Raw genomic sequence first — 18,582 nt, 5'->3', positions numbered from 1 at the left:
TCATTCCCTTTCTTTATTCCACTAATAGATCCCTGCTCCTATGCCCTTATTAAAGTGAGTGGCCCCGTGTGTGTTGGGAAAGATATCAATCAGATGTGAACACAAGTAGCAGAATTACACCTGTGATTTGGTACTATGATACGTTAACTTGAAAAAAATCACATGATTTATAAATTTGGGAAAGGAGAGGAGACTCCTTTAGAGGAGTTTACAGCCTGCAAGGTGGTCATCCCACAGGCTAGGAAGCGTGCCTCCAGCCAAGACCAGAGACAGGTAGGAGAAGGGGTTGGGGTAGGAGCTTTAGGCTGAATGGGTTGGCTAAACATACATATTCAGCAGATTGTAGGAGGGGCTATGCATATTCATGAAGGTGGTTTGACACATGCATATTGAACAAACATGTATGTACCATTCGACCCATGTTTACTTTGGGGTGGAGACTTGGCATTTAAATATATTACAATTAGGCCCTATTCGTTGAAAGGGCTTTTCAGAAAATGAGGGCACGCAAGTGCTCTGTAAATTGGCCAGAGCCAGTTCATAGTCTTCTTATCTGGAGAAAGTTGTTGAAGTCAGCCTCTTGTCCAATGAAAGCTGTAGTTATGGCTGGTGGAACAGGTGGTCAGTCCCTCAGCCTCTGGGAGCTGGGTGAATTGTAATTGTTTTAATATTGCTTATCTCCAGGCCATCTAGAACTTGTTTAGCTGCTAGAGAAAAAGAAAAGCTTGTGGCAAGTGTGGAGTGTGTGACTTAATCCTCACCTGCCATGGCCCGAGGTCCTGTTTATAATTTGATACTGTATTGCCATAAAAGAGTCTGTTCTGCCAGTCTTATGATCTCTATTTTAACATGAATGCTGGTCGGTTGTTGTTTCTAAACTGTAAAACGGAGAGGCTTCATGAGGCGTGTCTGACACCCCATCTCATCATGGCTGGGAACTGTTTTTAAGGTTTTTCTGGGGTTCCTTAGCCAAGGGGTACTCCATTCAGTCAGTGAAGGGCTGATTTCATTTTTAGTTGACAGAGGAAAGGTACAGAGAGCTCCAAAAGCACGAGGAGGAGCCAGGAACAGCCCCCATCATGGAGGCGCTAGGCTTGGAGGAGAAGGAGATGCTGCCCATAAGGGGTGTGGATGGGAGGTGGAAAGACAGCACAGGGCCTAAAGCAAGAAAAACAACTCAGATTTGATGAAGGCCAGAGAAGCTGCAGCTGAGAGAAGGAGGGAGCGGGCAAGAGGGGGTCAGAGAGACAGCCTAACACATAAGCTTCCTAGAGCAGAGAAGGAGCAGTGCAGTATTTGATCAGCAGCAGAAGTGCAGGTTCCAAGTTGCTTTATTTTTATTTGACTTTATTATTTTCTTGAGACAGTCTTGCTCCGCTGCCCAGGCTGGAGTGCACCACAACCGGCTAGTTTTTGTATTTTTAGTAGAGACGGGGTTTCACCGTGTTGGCCAGGCTGGTCTCGAACTCCTGGCCTCAAGTGATCCGCCCGCCTCAGTCTCAGGAGGCATTTATATTATTCCCATTATATTGATGGGAAAATTGAGGTTAAGTAACTTCTCCAGGTCACACAGGGAAGTCAGGAGTCAAATTCCAGGCTCAACTCCATAGTCCATCTGGTGATCATTATGCAATAAACAGAGAATTAAAAGTGCCTGTTCTCCTAGGAAGAGACTGTTCTGGTAACAGCTAACTCCCAGAACTAGTTTTTTTTCCCCTGATAGCTCATTTTATTTTGCTCAGCACAGTCTTTCATCCTACTTTAGGGTATCACATGGAAAAAATATGGAACGCTTCACCAATCTGCGTGTCACTGGTTCCAATTTTAGTATTCGTACTGCCTAACCCAGCACCCAGATAGAATGACCAACGCTTCACAACCCCGCCTCGGAAAGCCAGCCAATCAGCAACCGTCTTACTCCAGGAACCCCCGCCTCCAGGGCCAGAGGCGACCAATCCCTAAACAGCCCGGCTAGTAGACGCTTACTAGCCCCGGAAGCCCGGCCTCTCCAAGCCCAGTCCCGAGGCCGCGTTTAATCCGCCGCGTGACCGGTGTTGGGTGTCGGCCTTTTCCTTGCTCACAGTGTTTCGGCCTCGAGTGTCTGTTCCGCGTTGGTTGAGGGGAGTGCGGGCGGCCGGGCAGAAGGCGCCCTGGCGGCAACTCCGGGTGGAGTCCCACCCTTGCCAGAGCGCCGGGGGTTCCTTGGGCATTTTGGCTTCTGTGAAACACCAAGAAGTTGTCCTTGGCTGGGCGCGGTGGTTCACACCTATAATGCCAGCACTTTGGGAGGCCGAAGCTGGCGGATGACTTGAGGTCATGAGTTCGAGACCAGTCTGGCAAACATGGTGAAACCCTATCTCTACTAAAAATACAAAAATTAGCCTGTAGTCCCAGCTACTCCGGAGGCTAAGGAGGGAGGATCGCTTGAATCCGGGAGGGAGAGGTTGCAGTGAGCCGAGATCACACTGCTGCACTCCAGCCTGGGCGAGACTCCGTCTCAAAAAAAAAAAAAAAAAAAAGTTGGTCTTGTGGGAAGCCGCTGCTGGGACAGGGACAGCTCCAGGGGCGGCTAATTCAGGAACTTTAACCCATCCCTTTATTTTTGTTGTTGTTTTTTCTTAGAAACAGACAAGGTGGTGGATTCCCCATACCATTACACCCTAGATCCAGGGATTCTATATCCACAGGGAGGGGCACACGTGCTTCAGAGAGAATGGGTAGGAATTTGCCCCCCCATTTTTATTTTTTGAGACAGGGTCTCACTCTGTTGCCCAGGCTGGAGTGCTGTGGTGCAATCATGGCTCGCTGCAGCCTTGACCTCCCGGGCTCAAGCAAGCCTCCCAAGTAGTTGGGGTTACAGGCATGTGCCACCACGACTGGCTAATTTTTCTTTTTCTTTTTTGTAGAGATGAGGTCTCACTGTGTTGCCCAGGCTGGCCATGAACTCCTGGGCTCCAGTGATCTGCTCTCCTTGGCCTCTCAAAGTGTGGGATTACAGGCATGAGCCATTGTGCCCGGCCTGTTTTTCATTTTTCTAGTAGCCGTTCTAATAGGTACGAGGTAGTGGTTTTGACTTGCCTTACAGTTGAGCATCTTTTTGTGTGCTTATTTGCCATTTGTATGATTTATTTAGAGAAATGGCTATTCAAATCCCTTGCCCATTTTTTCTGGTTTTGATTTCATTTATTTTTACATAGATTCGGCATCTTGCTATGTTGCTTTGGCTGGTCTCAAACTCCTGGACTCAAACCATCCTGCCACCTGAGCCTCCCAAGTAGTTAGGACTACAGGCACACGCCACCAAACTTCTGCCCATTTTTAAGTCAGATTATTTTTTGTTGTTGAGTATAGGAGTTCTTGCATCTGGATATTAGCCCCTTATCAGATATGTGATTTGCAAACAGTTTTTTCCCACTCTGAGACTGCCTTTTTCACCCTGCAGATTGTGTCCTTTGATTGTAGCTTTAAATTTTGAAGTAGAACAGTTTACCTATTTTTTCTTGTTTTGTCTGTGCTTTTGGTGTCATCCGAGCAAGCAATTTTAATGATAAACAGAGCAAGCACTATCTGAGCACTTCCCCTTCATAAAGAGGCAGCGCTCCCTCCAGGAGGAGACTCAAATTCTGCTCAGCACCATTCAACCCAGTTGTAAGAGGGAGCGCATGTGTTGACAGTGTCCTTACATTCCACATAGTCTGCCACGGACACTTCTCACCAGCCTTGTCATCTGGTGCTGGAGGTCAACAGCTGCTGTTTTTTGTTTTTGTTTGAGACAGAGTCTTGCTCTGTCACCCAGGCTGGAGTGCAGTGGTGTGATCTCGGCTCACCACAACCTCTGCTTCCTGGGTTCAAGTGATTCTCCTGCCTCAGTCTCCCGAGTAGCTGGGATTACAGGCACAAGCCACCATGCTCAGCTAATTTATGTTTTTTTTGTAGAGATGGGGTTTTACCATGTTGGCCAGGCTGGTCTTGAACTCCTGACCTCAGGCGATCTGCCCACCTCGGCCTCCCAAAGTGCTGGGATTACAGGCGTGAGCCACTACGCCCGGCCAGCAGCAGCTGGTTTTACAAACTTCTTGCCAACAGTTGGTGCCACTTTTTACTCCAAGGAGCGTAACTCAGATCACTGTCTCTGTAGTTTGGGCAATGGAATTCATCAGTTTCATTCTAGAATGTATTCTTTAGTGCTTGGTCTGGAAAAATGGGCTTGGCTTATGGACTAGGTTATTGTGCTTCAGTTGAAATTGATAGAAATATTTGATTGAAGTAACTGAAATAACTAAAATATTTCAGTGTGTTCATCCAGTCTGTGACAATGTTCTTTTATAACAGGTAATGCACAGGGGACCAGGCAGGTATAACTCACTGGCCCAGGAAAATCCAATTTTTATTGTACCACTTTATTTCCACTCTTTTTCTTCTTTTTTGTTGCTTGTGTAAAATCATCATCCTTGAAGAGTCATTTGTTCAGCCTATACAGACTAACACTCTGTATTCACACTGGAATCCCACTGTCTGCTTATACCGAGAATGTTTTCTTTGTTTTTTGAGATGGAGTCTTGCTCTGTTCCCCAGGCTGGAGTGCAATGGCACAATCTCGGTTCACTGAAACCTCTGCCTCCCGGGGTCAAGTGATTCTCCTGCCTCAGCCTCCCAAGTAGCTGGGATTACAGGTGTCCACCACCAAGCCCAGCTAATTTTTTTGTATTTTTAGTAGAGACGGGGTTTCACCATGTTGGCCAGGCTGGTTTCGAACTCCTGACCTCAAGTGATCCACCCTCCTTGGCCTCCCAAAGTGCTGGGATTAACAGATGTGAGCCACCGCACCCGGATGATAATGTTTTTCTGATAGTGGAGGGCTCTGGAGTCAGACGGCTGTGTTTAAATCTAGTCTCTGCCACGTACTAACTGGAGGGCCCTAGCCAAGTTGCTTTGTCTCTGTGGTTTTGCTTCCCCATATGTAAATAGGGCTAATAATGGCACCTAACTCCTAGAGTTGTTGAGAAGATTCAGCAAGTCACATACAAAGCACTCAGTGCCTGGCACATAATAAGTGCCATATATTATTTATTTACAGACAGGGTCTTGCTGTTGTCCCAGCTGGAGTGCAGTGGCACAATCACAGCTCACTGCAGCCTCGAACTCCTGGGCTCAGGTGATCCTCCCACCCCAGCCTCCTGAGTAGCTGGGACTACAGGCACATGCCACCATGCCAGGGTAATTTTTTAATTTTTTGTAGAGACGGTTTCACCATGTTGTCCAAGCTGGTCTCAAACTCCTGGGCTCAAGTGAGCCACCCTCCTCAGCCTCCCAAAGTGTTGGGATTACAGGCATGAGCCACTGTGCCTGGCCTTAATATATAACCACAATCAGAATGATTGCATTAATACGTTGTTGGTTTTTTTTATTCAATGAAGTACTTTTAAGCCCGTGGCTCATTTGGAATTGAAGATATAAGACGACAATAATAACCATCCCTTCCCCATCGCCAGTCACTATCCTGACTTCGGTATTTGTCATTCCCATGCATGTTTTCACACATTTACAACATATGTATCCAAATAAGCAATATGTGGTGCTTTTTATGAGGTTTTGAAGTGCCGTGGTTTGCCACGGTTACTACGGGACTGAATGAAGGAGGACGAACGCAGAAATGAAAACTTAAAAGAAACTGTTTTAAAAGAAGGGGTCGGGGGAAGAAGAAGAGGACTCCCTGCTTCTACTGAGCAAAAGCAGCAGCTCTGAGCTTCTACAGCCCTTTGTATTTACTGGGTAGAAAGAGCAGGGAAGAGGAGGTAATGATTGGTCAGCTGCTTGATTGATCACAGGTTCACATTATTGCTAACAGGCTTCAGATGTACCTAATCACAAGAAAACTGTGCTTAGGGAGTGACTGCCCTCCGCATTCCTTCTGGGCGGCAGATGCAGTTTGTCAGTTTGCCAACATTCTGCATTTATGAGAACAGTTTGCTGTTTACTCATGTAGCCTCCAGGATACTGAGTTGATCACGACCCTCACTCTTTCAGCCTGCAACACTGAAGCTTTATATAAATGCACTATCCTGTGTCCTCCCATACTGTGCTCTTTTCACTCATCGTTAAGTGTCTGAGATCTATTCATGTTGACATATGCAACTGTGTGTCATGCATTTTTAACTGCTTCAAACTCACCATTGGGTGAATACACAGTTTATCTGTTCTCTTGTTGATGAGCATTGGGCTTTTTTAAATTTATGAGACTATTCTTTTCTCCCCAGTCTTGGCTTGGACTCATCGTCAACAGCAGCAGCAGCAGCATCATCACCATCATCATCATCATCATCATCAATGGCTGAGCCCTCACTGTGCTTCCTGGGAGCCGGGCTCAGCTTCCCGCCTCCACGGGCACTACAGGAGGGAACAAAGTCACCTGTCAGGATCATGTGGAAAGAGGCCAAGGGTGGATTTAACCCAGGTATGCTGATGCTGAAGTCTGTGCTCCTAACCACTCTGGCCTTCCGCTTCCTCAGGAACAAATGCTTGGTGTCATTCCGAGGTGGGTGCACAGGCCCCCAGCAGTCTCTGCTGAGTCCCGCAGCCTGGACCAGGGCCTCCGGAAAGGCACAGTGCCTGGCTGCAGCTCACAGACCTGGCTTTAGAATGGCTCAGTTGGTGTTGCATGCTTTGGGTTGTTTGGAATTCCCTGCTCCTCCAAGGATATTTAACACCGTTGGAGACTTTTTAGCAGTGGCCTGTGGGTTCCATCTCTTCTGGGTAACACAGGAGGACCAGGGCTTTGGCCAAGAACCTAAAGAGCCACACTCATTTGCTCTTGGGCGGTAGTGAAGGGGTAGAATGGAGAGAGGTGACAGGAAGCTGGGACAGAAGACTTCAGAAACAACCAGGGAGATACTAGAAAGCCACTCCCAGGAGCTTGGAGGGACAGATGATCCCGGGAAGCAGCAAACAGTGCTGCTTTTGCTTTAATGTAAATTTGGCTTAGAACAATTTAGAATTTTAAAAATTCCAGTCTTGGATCTCGTTCCAAAGCCTTCTGTTTGCTGGTGAACTAATGATAAAGATAATGGGGGGCCAGACACAGTGGCTCACGCCTGTAATCCAAGCAGTTTGGGAGGCTGAGGCAGGCCAATCGCTTGAGCCTAGGAGTTCAAGACCAGCCTGGACAACACTCCATCTCTCCAGAAAAATACAAAAGACTCCATCTCTCCAGAAAAATACAAAAATTAGCTGGGCATGGTGGCACGTGCCTGTGGTTCTGTGGTTCCAGTTACTCGGGAGGCTGAGGTGGGAGGATCACCTGAGCTCGGGAGGTCAAGGCTGCAGTGAGCCGTGATTAGGCCATTGCACTCCAGCCTGGGCAAGGGAGTGAGACCCAGTCTCAAAACAACAACAACAACAACAACAAGACAGGACAATGGGTGTCAGGGGAGTGAGCTTTCTGAATTTCTGCATCTCTCTGAGCCTCAGTTTCTTCATCTGTAGAATGGGAGAGGATCTGCCTAACAGACAAGTATGTGAGGGGCCTGGCAGGGTCAGTCAATGGTTGTTCCCTCCTAATGAGGCATGTCTCACCAGACTATAGCAGGCTGTGGTGGTGCAAATTCCACTAACTGCCCTTGAGTTGGTAGCTTTCTCAGTGCTATAAAGGAGATCAGGATCAGAATGAGAATGATGGGGGAAAAAGAAGTAGAGACAGAAGTCCCTACAAAGGGTCTCACTCCCCGGGGCCCAGCATTCTAGCAAGTTTCCTGTGTGGCCTCGACCCTCACTTACGGGTCCATTCTGAGAGCTGGGCCCACCTCACTGCAGTCTTCTCAGGTCAGGAGCAGGTTCCAAGACAAGCAGGACACACACCGGCTTCCATCCTGGAGAGAAGTTCATTATACACGTAGGGTGGGTGGTACGGCAGCAGGAGCAGAGGAGGAGAGGAGTAACGCTGGTGAAGTGATCTCACTGCATGCCCTAAATACACAGGCACCACATGACTGGAGAGGGAGCATCTGCAAAGATGGAGCCCTGCAGTGTCTGCGTTAGAAAAGCATTCTAAGGCTGAGGTGGGCGGATCACCTGAGGTCAGGAGTTCAAGATCAGCCTGACCAACATGGCAAAACCCTGTCTCTACTAAAAATACAAAAATTAGCTGGACATGGTGGTGGCTGCCTGCAATCCCAACTACGGAGGCTGAGGCAGGAGAATCACTTGAACCCGGGAGACAGAGGTTGCAGTGAGCCGAGACTCGCCACTGCATACTCCAGCCTGGGCAACAGAGTGAGACTCCATCTCAAAAAAAAAAAAAAAAAAAAAAAAAAGGAAAGAAAAGCATTCTAGATAAGGAGAAACACGGTGGAAGAATGGCGTCATCTCTAGGCAGCACGCTGTTGCTGCTAGGGGCCCAAGACAAGCTCCATGGCTAGTCCCCAGTGTAAGGCAGCTACAGATCTAACGCAAGCAACGGGGACCTGGGTCCAGAAGACTCCATGCCACAGCCGGAGGTGGCCACCTCCTCTGCGATGAACCACTGCAAAAGCTTTCTCCTTCCGTTGCCCAAAGGAAAGCCAGACTGGAGCCCCCTGGACACCGGGAAGGGGTGCTGATTTCTTTCTTTATTAGACTCAAGTGCTTTAGTACAGAATGGTACAGAGATGATATATGTTTGTGCTTCAGTACTTTCAAACACTGAGATTCTGATAATTTTAAGGTAAACAAGTTTCAAGACAGACTAGCTTTTTTAAAATATCCTTTTGATAAATTATTTTTATATAAATAACAGAGAAAGGGAAACCAACATCTTCGACAAACAAGGTCCTGAAGCATGAGCACTGTTTGGTCCGAGGGAGGGGACAGAACAAGCAGCAGGAGTAAGACGCCCGGCGCAGGTGCCTGCGGTTCCGTCCTAAGGAAATCAGGTCGTATAAGTTGGGAGGGAGACAGGGAGAGATCTGACGACTAATCTCAGTGCAAGGGGAGATTTCAAAGCCTTGAGAAGAGAACACCACAATGCAGCGAGCGGAGAGGGCGGGGAGCAGGCTCTGAAAGGGAGGCGGAGGTGGCGCCGAGCTCGCGTACAGCACTTTGAGAGGACATCACTAGACAAGTAATACATGGCCTGCAGGAGGTCAAGGGCGGCGAGGGGGCTGGGCAGGGGACATTTTTGTGACTTCCACTGTTATTATATTTCACGACAACAGCAGCAGCAGCACAAATGGTGTGCTCACCACTGGAGAATGAGAGCTGCTGAGTCTTGAGGATGGCGAGACAGCCTTCCTGCATTTGCTGCTTTAGTTTCTGCTTTAGAGCTAAGTTTTATACAGAGAATAAAATGACCGTCTTCTCTTACAAACACGATGATGTATGACCTCACACAACACAAGGTATTATGAAGTATCTGAAACTGAGGATAATCTGACTGAAGATGCTTGCCGAGAGGGTACAGGGTCTGTGTGAGTCCAATGGGCCAAGAACCTTCTCCACAGCCATAGCCCTCTGTTCAGGGGCCTCCAGAACCCATCTGTTCTGGTCCATTCCTGACCCTTGAACGAAGGCTGACTAGGGAAAATGAGCTGTTGGGATGATGCCTGGGGACAGAAGGGCCTGGGCCACAGGCTCCAGACTAACTGTTTTTCCAAAGAGATGGAGGCTTCCAGCGGGAGTTTGCTTCTCACCTGTCAGGGCACTGTGACTTAGACTGGAGGACTTCCCTCGGGATCACAGCACTGTGGACACAGGCTGGGGAGGGGGCAGTGACAGGCTGTGGAGGAGGCCGCTGGCCTGGCTTCGTGCAGACACCCCAGCCTCCACCCACAGCTGCACTACCGGAGGTATGAGATGCTGGGAAAGGCAAAGAGGTCTGTTCCACCTTGGACCTCCTGAGATATCTCGATTGTCACCTCCCAGGTTATTTGGATGAAAGCAGGCACTGAGGGGTAGGGACTGGAATGAAGATAGCAGATTAGTCCTCAGTGTGAAATACTCCAAGAACACAGACATCTCTATGATTCTCAACAAGGACAGGAACAACCCCAAACAAGGTTTTAAAAACACCCAAATTTCTACCGTTCCATACCCAAGCAATGTGCACATCACCCAGGGTTATGTACAAGGTCACAAATCTTAAATAATGGGGAGAAGGCGTCCATTCATCCTAACAGTCCAGAAAGTTCTCCTGCTGTGCACCAATTGCACATGAGCTTATCTTTTTAGGATACATATATAAGATGATACTCTTTTTAAAAAACACAATGCATTATTTTCTTTTGTTTCAAACAAGAAGAGGGCATCACTGAACACGAGAATGCAGCGGCAACAGTGCCAGCCAGGGCGTGCAGGGCTGGGGAGGCAACAGACGCAAAGGAACTGAGGCGGGCAGTGGTGGGAAGCTGCGGAGCGCTGTGGGATGGGGGCGTGTTTTGGAGGGGCGACTTATTTTTTTAACTGCTTATTTCTTCATCTGTTTTATTCAGTTTCTTCAGTGTGTCCAGCAGTTTCTGTGGGGTGAGGATGTGCGTGGATCCTGGAGGAGGCAGAGAAGACAGTGAGCTTGCCGGTTCTGGTTTCTAACACTTCCTTTCCTGCGCTTCTTGATTCCCAGATCTGCACCCACCCCCCTCCCCCACCCTGGTCTGGGTATAGTGGAAGCAGGGAGGGGTGTCAGAATTGGGGTTGGGGTCCCGTCGCAATAGGCCTGGGAGATATTTGGGGGCTGTGGATAAACAAAACACATCCTCTGGCTCAGGCAGGGTCCCAGGCTGCACCAAGGAAGGAGCCGCCTCACCATCAGGGTGCAGAGCCATCTGCAGGTGATGGGCAGCTGCATTTCTAATTCACTCAAACTCCAGGTGAAGCCAGGGAGAGAAATTCCAAACATGGCAAGGCGGGGAAAGGCTGAAAATGGGGCCAGAGTTGGTAGGGGGACCATGTGTGGAAAGCATGGTGCCTGGGAGAGGAAGTTGATAGGCAAAGCCCCCTGGGAGAATCCACTGACCTCTGGGAGCCAGCCAGTTGGTACTGCCCTGGTGGGTGGGACCTCAGGTGTGAGAGGGAAAGGGCCAGGGGACCTGAGGCCTTACCTTGCAGAGACCGCGTATTGTAAGAGATTAGAAATGCTTGCAAAAATTTAAGCTAATGGAATTAGATATACTTCTACTGCAAAAATAAAAATAAAAATAAATGAAAGTCTTTGTCATAAGGAGAGAGAGAGAGATCTAGTAAGTGCAGTAAAAAAAGATGCATGGGTCGTGTGGTTTGGACATGGACTTAAACAGAACAGAGGTGACCGGGGTGGTGTGTGGGTGAGCATGAGGCCTGCACGCATGCAGCAGAGTGCTTCAAAGAAAGGTCCTGGTGGGAGACAAGAACTGAACAAAAGAGACCCGTACTTGAAAATGTGCCTCCCTGGAGACGTGGCAAAGGAATGGGCCTTCATGGGAGCAGGGGAGCGGAAACCACTGGATGCTGGATTTCCACCCCAAGGGCAGGCAGAAGAAGGCTTTGGCTGGCTCATTGGGCATGACTCCAATACCAGGGTCCCTATGCCTTTGACCACTAACTACTCGCTCAGCTGACCCAAGACTGCTGGAACTGCAGCCCTTCCTGGTCACTCCAGACTAGCAGAAACTTGAAAAGCCGTCTCTGTTCTTCCAACATCCCTTTCTCTGCAGTTCAGGCCCCAGCTGCCCACTCCCAGCTGAGTGAGGAACTTGTCCTCGGCATGATGCCCTGTGCACGCGGCCTGTAGGGGCCCTGCACTGGAAAGCTGACTCGTCATTCTGCAGACCTGAGGCTCCTTCAGCAAATGCGATGCAGGTTTCAGGAGTGTGTCCCTGGGCTTTTTTATAGCACTCCTTTCCCCTGAAGTCCACTCATTTCTGTGACCTCACCACTCCTCCTGCTAGTCCTAAAAGAGGCCAAAGGCTGCTGTACAAATGAGGAGAAAGGACGCATATTACAAGGCTTGCCCCAAACTCTGAAGAGTGAACCATTGCCAGGATGGGGGCCCTCCAAATTGCAACTCCATGTAGCCCACGTGTCCAGATGCTGAAAGACAGCCTGTCCTGCAGAGCGTGAGGATTCGCTTGGGAGCTTCCTCGTTACAAGCAACAGCAAGGAGCGCATGTGCCAGAGAAAAATGTCCCAAGCCCCTCCTTAGCCATCCAAATGACTCCAGGAAATAAGAGGGCAGAATCATTTTAAAGGAAGCATCCGAAGGGGTTCCTCTGATCAGATGCTGATTCCAAAGTCCTCCCTATCTTTGTTGATATGTAAATCTAGGATTTGGAAGAGGCCAAAGAGAGGTTAGGGAATTAATGCACTAGAAGTCTCTGATATTATTTAATCACTGACCATTCATTGCTCCCAGTCTTGACTGAAGAACAGTAATTCTAGGACTGAGTATTGGAGACAATCAGTGAAACCTCGAAGACCCTCGGCAACAGGCTCTGGCCTAGGCCTTCACCTACGTGGTTTCTTTAAGGGGACCAGACTAGCTGGTGTAAATGCTGATCATCAGAAAGCCAATTCTTTAAAGTCAGTCATCTGTGTTGTTTTAATAAATTGGTCAAGCTTTTCACCACCATAAACATTGCAAATTAAGCTGAGTGAGTCCATAATCCACATTTTGCACAGTTTTCATTTTGAGTCCACAGATGGCTGACCATGTTGGTTTTCCAGAATAGAGCAGCAAGTGGGCCCTATTGCTCTGAGGGTCCTATTTAGTCCCTATAACTGGAAGATTATGAAATGTAAACAGTGGTCTCTAAAAACTAAGTTGAGGCCCATCTACATGACTGTCTACATGTTTTCAAAGGTGTGGGCCAGACACTGCAAGCTCTGATGGGACAAAATCCTTCTTTCTACACGGACAGAATCTGAAAACCAAAAGTGTTCTTGCAGGCTAGCTGGTCCAATCATTCTTGAGTTTGGCTGAAGCAGACCTACTGACTCAGAATATGCAGGGCGGCGCCAGAAAATGTGTACATTTAAAGAGCAGCCCAGGTGAGTATGATCATCAGCCACGTTTGGAAAACTGTGATCCGGCCCACCCTCCTCATCCTACACATGGGACACGTGAAGGCCAGAGCAGTCAGGTGCTTGCTCAGGGTGGGTGGCACAGACAGGTCCAGAAGCAGTGCCTCCAGGCTCTTGATTCTCGGGACCCTGTGGCCCCTGGGAGGGGAGGGGATGGGCAGGTGGATGCTTGAATAGCAGCCAGGCAATAGGTGGGCTCTGAATTCAGATTCAAATCTGAGTCCCAAAGAAAAATGAAACATACCTGACCCCAATCTGGAATGAAGCAAAATAATCAATATAAAAACCCACCAACTTTCTCCCAAGTGGCCCCCATGTACTGCAAAGACTTGATCCAGTCTTCAGCTCTCTCACATTTGCTTCTGACAGTCTCTTGGGCATTCCCCAAAGAAGAGTACTTTTATCATAAACTAACCAGAGCAGAGAGGTGAAAATCTAATCAAAAGATTTCATTTCTTAGACAATGTGGAGGGATGACTGGTGAGGATTTAGTGAGAGTTGTTGGTTAACCCTGACCTTGGGGGAGCCAGCCTCAGCTACGGGAGGGAGAGGAGCTGGGAAGACAGGGCATGGCACCATCACCCATGCACGGTGTCTGCTGAGAACCCTCTCATTTGCTGCAGGAAAACTCATCCTCTCCTAAAAGATATGTTGGGCCAGGTGCAGTGGCTCATGTCTGTAATCCCAGCACTTGGTAGGCCGAGGCTGGGGGATAACTTGAGCTCAGGAGTTCAAAACCAGCCTGGGCAACGTGGTGAAACCCAGTCTCTACCAAAAATACAAAACAATTAGCCAGGCATGGTGGCGCATGCCTGTGGTCCCAGCTACTAGGTGAGCTGAGGTGGAAGGATCACTTGAACCCAGAAGGTCCAGGCTGCAGTGAGCTAAAATCATGCCACTGCACTCCAGCCTGGGTAACAGAGTGAAACCCTGACTCAAAAGAAAGAAAGAAAGAAAAAAGACACAAAAGATATGCTGCCCTGATACTGGTCTTTAGGACACTCGAGTTTTCTGACAGTCTGCACTGTCCTGTACTTTGGTCACCTGGACGATCACAACAGAAGAGGGCAAGTCAGACCTTAATCTGCTTTCTGACCTCACTGGTATTAGGGCTCTGTGCCTTGCTTAACTGAATGCTCTAAAACCCAACACCACTCAGCAAATGATTTCAGAAGCCAGGAATATATGGAGTCTGTTTACGTTCTCTTTGTTTTGATGGCAGCTGAGACCTCTGCTGAGCAAATATAACGCAAAGGAAAATACTCTGCAAAGGAGAAGCTTGTTCTGAAGCAGGGAAGCTCAGAACTCATCGTAGCAGGAGCCTTTGCAGTTTGAGTCTGTGCTCTTTCAGATCCTGCAAGTGGTCTGCTATTGCTGCAGACTCGACTGAACATTTGTCTTTCTAGAAGTCTTAAAATACATACTGCAGCAAATCCATCCACCTACCTGCAGTCTGCACACAGAACCAGATGTCTCTGATTTACAACCTATCAAAGTGCTTCTAAGGAATGATTTTTTTTTAAAACAATGGCTTTTATTCACCACCTACTGGCCTTGCTTTCTAGGGAGGGCCAGCCCAGGCAGGATGGGAGCTATAGCCTAGGGCTATAACCAGGTCCACTTTCTGGGTTCCCAACTACTTTCAGTTCCTTAGCACACTGCTGCCCTGACATTCATATCAAGGAAAGGAGAGAGGAGGAGATAAACAGCGTAGCTTCCTGTTCCTACCTTTAGGAGGAAGCCCCATTTTCCTTACATACACAAGCAGCTTCTGATGTCACCTAGCCAAGGTTCTGAAGGGCCATTCCCCTGAGGCTCACCAGAGAGTGAGAGAGTCAGCAGGACTGCATGGTTTGAGGCACAAATCGTAATCACTGAATATACAGAATGTCAGAGGTCCTGCGTGCCTGGGGGGCACGCGATCCACCCTCCCTGTGCTCTTATGCTATGGCCAGAGAGCGAGGGTATCTTCCCACAGCCACACAGGTGCCCATGGAGGAGCTGGGGTAGAGGCCAGTCCTCCTGGCTCTGAGTCCAGGTCTCTCTCCACTGCTCACAGGGGACTCATGCTCTGTGACTCACTGGGCCACATCTCAGCTCAGGTGAAGGGGCTTTTCCAGGGTCCATTGTTAATGATATACACAAAGTCAGGTACACAAAATATGGCCTCATGAAAGAATATATAACAAGCTAAGGAGTCACTGATGTGATGATGGAAGCCTGCCATTTAAACACACAGAAGGTTCTATCATATCTGAAGGATGGAAAGAGAGAGGAGGGAATGAGGACAGTTTTGAAGATCAAAATTTGGATAGTCGGCTGGGCGCGGTGGCTCACGCCTATAATCCCAGCACTTTGGGAGGCTGAGGCAGGCGGATCACCTGAGGTTGGGAGTTCGAGACCAGCCTGACCAACATGGAGAAACCCCATCCCTACTAAAAATACAAAAAAAAAAAAAAATTAGCCAGGTGTGGTGGCGCATGCCTGTAATCCCAGCAACTTGGGAGACTAAGGCAGGAGGATCACTTGAACCCAGGAGGCAGAGGCTGTGGTGAGCCAAGATCATGCCATTGCACTCCAGCGTGGGCAACAAGAGCGAAACTCTATCTCAAAAAAAAAATAATAATAAAAAATAAAAATAAATAAAATAAAATTTGGATAGTCTACTAAGCAGACAGTAGGCTCTGGGTAACAAGCTTGGTGGGAGACAGAAGATGCTCTCTAAAACCACACAGAGCATTAATAATAGGTTTATGCTGGGCACAGTGGTATGGGCCTATGGTGCCAGCTACTCAGGAGGCTGAGATAGGAGGATCTCTTGAGGCCAGGAGTTTGAGGCTGCAGTGTGTTGTGATCACACCTGTGAAGAGCCACTGCACTCCAGCATGGGCAATATAGCGAGACCCCGTCTCAAAAAAAAAAAAAAACATTTCTACTGAAAGGCTCTCAGACCTTACCAAGGGACTTCAGTGGGAGAGAGAGGGGTATGACTACTCAACTCTTGAAAGGATCCACAGAATTAAAAGTAATTAGTAAAAGAGCAAATGACTATTAAGTGCCGTTTCCTGCAGAGGAACATGAAACAAAAGCTCTTCCCACTAAAGATTGGGGTTCCCCAAGCAGATGGTGGCTTGTGACCCAATTACCCCTTATAACTTATTCCTTGAGAAGTGCCTGTCCTAGGAAAAAGGTATTCACACCATCCGTCCAGCTGCCACTGACCTGGGGTCTATTCTACATTGCCTGCCAAGCTTCCCTCATGACCAGCCATCTCCACCACCGCCTGCCTTCCTGGACATGGTGTTCCCTGAATGTCCACTGGCCTCGCCCTCAGACCCCCACACCCAGCACAACCAGGACACTTTACATTCCTTGTGGGGGCCACAAATTCATCCCAGACCAGCAGGGTTGGGCACTGTGCCTCAGGCATCCCCCAAAACTTCAGCTCCCTCTCTGACAACTATTCACAGCAGTCATTATCATTTTTAGTTTCCACCCAGCGGCCTGCAGGCGTCTGACTGAGCAGTGCGGAACCCAAGGCATGGGTGAGCCAGCAGGTCAGAGCCCAGAGGGTTCATGGCAGGGCTGTGAGGGCAGCACTGGACACATTTTCAATCGGTGTTGAGAACTGCAAGCATTTTCTTGTTGAAACAAAATCAAATAAATAATAAACTAAAAAGGAAGAAATAAAGAAAAAGAGTGACGGAATAATCAAAGAAAGCCCTTCAGAGTGGAAGAGTTTCTTTTCTGTAATAAGCTGCTTTTACTTTGTTTCTTTGGCTCTCACTCCATTGTTGGAGCCTGATCCTCAAAAGATACCCTAGAGGACTCCCTGAAGTCGGGGTGTCTCAGGTCCATGAGAAATTTGGTGGGAGTAAGAATGTGAGTAGAACCTGTGGGAGAACAGAGGCCAGCTGACTGCTTGAACAAAGGTACGTCACAGGAACATGCCAACTTAGGCCTACATTTTATGCAGCCAATGAGGTATGAGAAAGCAAGACACACACACACGTGTGCGCATGCATACACACACACACAAGCGTGCGCATGCATACACACACACACAAGCGTGCACGAACACACATGGTAGCAAGGAGGCTGGCATGCACAAAGCAGGGGAGGCCACACAGCGGACGTCAGCTGTCTGCGCGAGGCCCCTCCATGAATCTTCATGGGCAACTGCATACCCCCAGGTTCCCACCTCCCGATATATGGAACCTCAAGTCAGGTCTAAAGATGAAGGGGAAGATTTACACCCAAAACCTGGCTGTGACAGCTTCTGTCCAGAAAAGCTGTGTTTGAGCTCAGAATTACTCACTACATTCATGCAATACATATGCAAGCAGGGAGCAGAGAGCTTTATCACCGGGGCTACACAACAGAAGGGAAAAACAGTTATGTGGAGAGCTGGTGACCTGACACAGGAAGCTTGAGGGCTGCGGCGGGGAGGTACAGTCTCCCCACTGGATTGTGCTATCAGAGAGGCGGCTGACAGCCCCAGATCCATCTTGAAAAACCCAGAAACAGCCATGTGGACTGGTCTATGGAGTCTGCTCACTTGGATAGCTTGTGGGGGGGTGCTGTGACTTGCTCACCCCAAATAGGAGGTATAAAACCGCCACTTGTTATCGAGATCATGACTGTGCCTGGGATTAAGACCAGTGGTGGGCACCTATGGGAGAAGGTCAGCGATGCCTCCCAGCTGGGGTAGCTCAGGGCCTCTCCCTGTAGCAGTTCATGTGTAAGTGGCCTGAGAGGCCATCCTTGGCCCTGGAGAGTATAATTCCCCACTGTGCAGAGCACACCCCCTTCCAAAAGGAGGCCAAGAGCCCTGGCCTCACTCCTTGCTCAGCATGAGCCTGTTTCCACTGAGGACAGAGCCCAGCCAGGGCAGTGAACATGACAGCTTCTTGCCAGACAGTGTTGAGAGGGACTCCCAGGCTGGCAGGTACCCTCCATTTTGTTAAGGGCAAAACAGGACAAAAAGGGAGGCATCTGGAGAAAGCAAGACTTTTCTTAGCTCGTTCATCTTCTTCCAGCCCTAAACATCATAGAAGCCCCCAAAAGGCACGAAAAAGGAGAAAAGGCTCCTGCTGCATTAAGCTAGCTCCTACAAGTCGCTTCCTCTCTTTTGGGAAACGAACAGGAAATACGAGAAAGGGCATGGCAGACCTAGAAAGTGGTTGGAGGTGGCTGGGGGAGCCCTGGGCAGAGTCCAGCGGTCAGGCAGTAGTTTCAGGCAGCACCTGCTCACAGCTGTCTGTCCATCTCCACCTGACAGGGCAGCGATTGACTGCCATTCACTGCCCATTCCTGCCTGGGCATGAGGCCAATGCCAGGAGACTGACAGACCTCATCTTGGGCCTAGTTCAAGGCTGTGAATGAGTATGACTGATCCTGTTTTGCTGAGTAAGGAAATGGTTGGAGAGCTCGAGCCACTTGCTCAAGGTCCCCCACTTGCAGTTTGCAGAGCAGGAATCTGAGCCTGAGTCTGCCAGACCCTGGGATCAGGCACTTCCCACCTCATGAGGCTGCCTTCCATTGAGAGATGCAGCAGGG

The 18,582-nt window shown here is 48.8% G+C and overlaps 1 protein-coding gene across 3 annotated transcripts in view; it reads right to left on the bottom strand.

Annotated features, from left to right (window-relative positions):
- Positions 1-8,583: 8,583 nt before the first annotated feature.
- STXBP1 (syntaxin binding protein 1) overlaps positions 8,584-18,582 on the bottom strand; it is a 112,766-nt gene continuing 102,767 nt past the window's right edge. For 2 of the 3 annotated variants that reach the window (XM_031014743.3, XM_055351204.2), the window contains exons 19-20: positions 16,791-16,916; positions 10,436-10,510 (exon numbers count right to left, since the gene is read on the bottom strand). In XM_031014743.3, coding sequence (XP_030870603.1) covers positions 16,807-16,916 — 110 coding nt within the window. In that variant the 3' untranslated portion in view covers positions 10,436-10,510; positions 16,791-16,806. Of the gene's footprint in view, positions 10,511-16,790; positions 16,917-18,582 lie in introns of all 3 variants that reach the window. The other variant, XM_031014741.3, reaches the window with a different exon arrangement.

Source organism: Gorilla gorilla, chromosome 13 (assembly GCF_029281585.2).
Source record: "Gorilla gorilla gorilla isolate KB3781 chromosome 13, NHGRI_mGorGor1-v2.1_pri, whole genome shotgun sequence".
NCBI lineage: Eukaryota > Metazoa > Chordata > Mammalia > Primates > Hominidae > Gorilla > Gorilla gorilla.
This window is presented reverse-complemented; position numbering and strand designations above follow the sequence as displayed.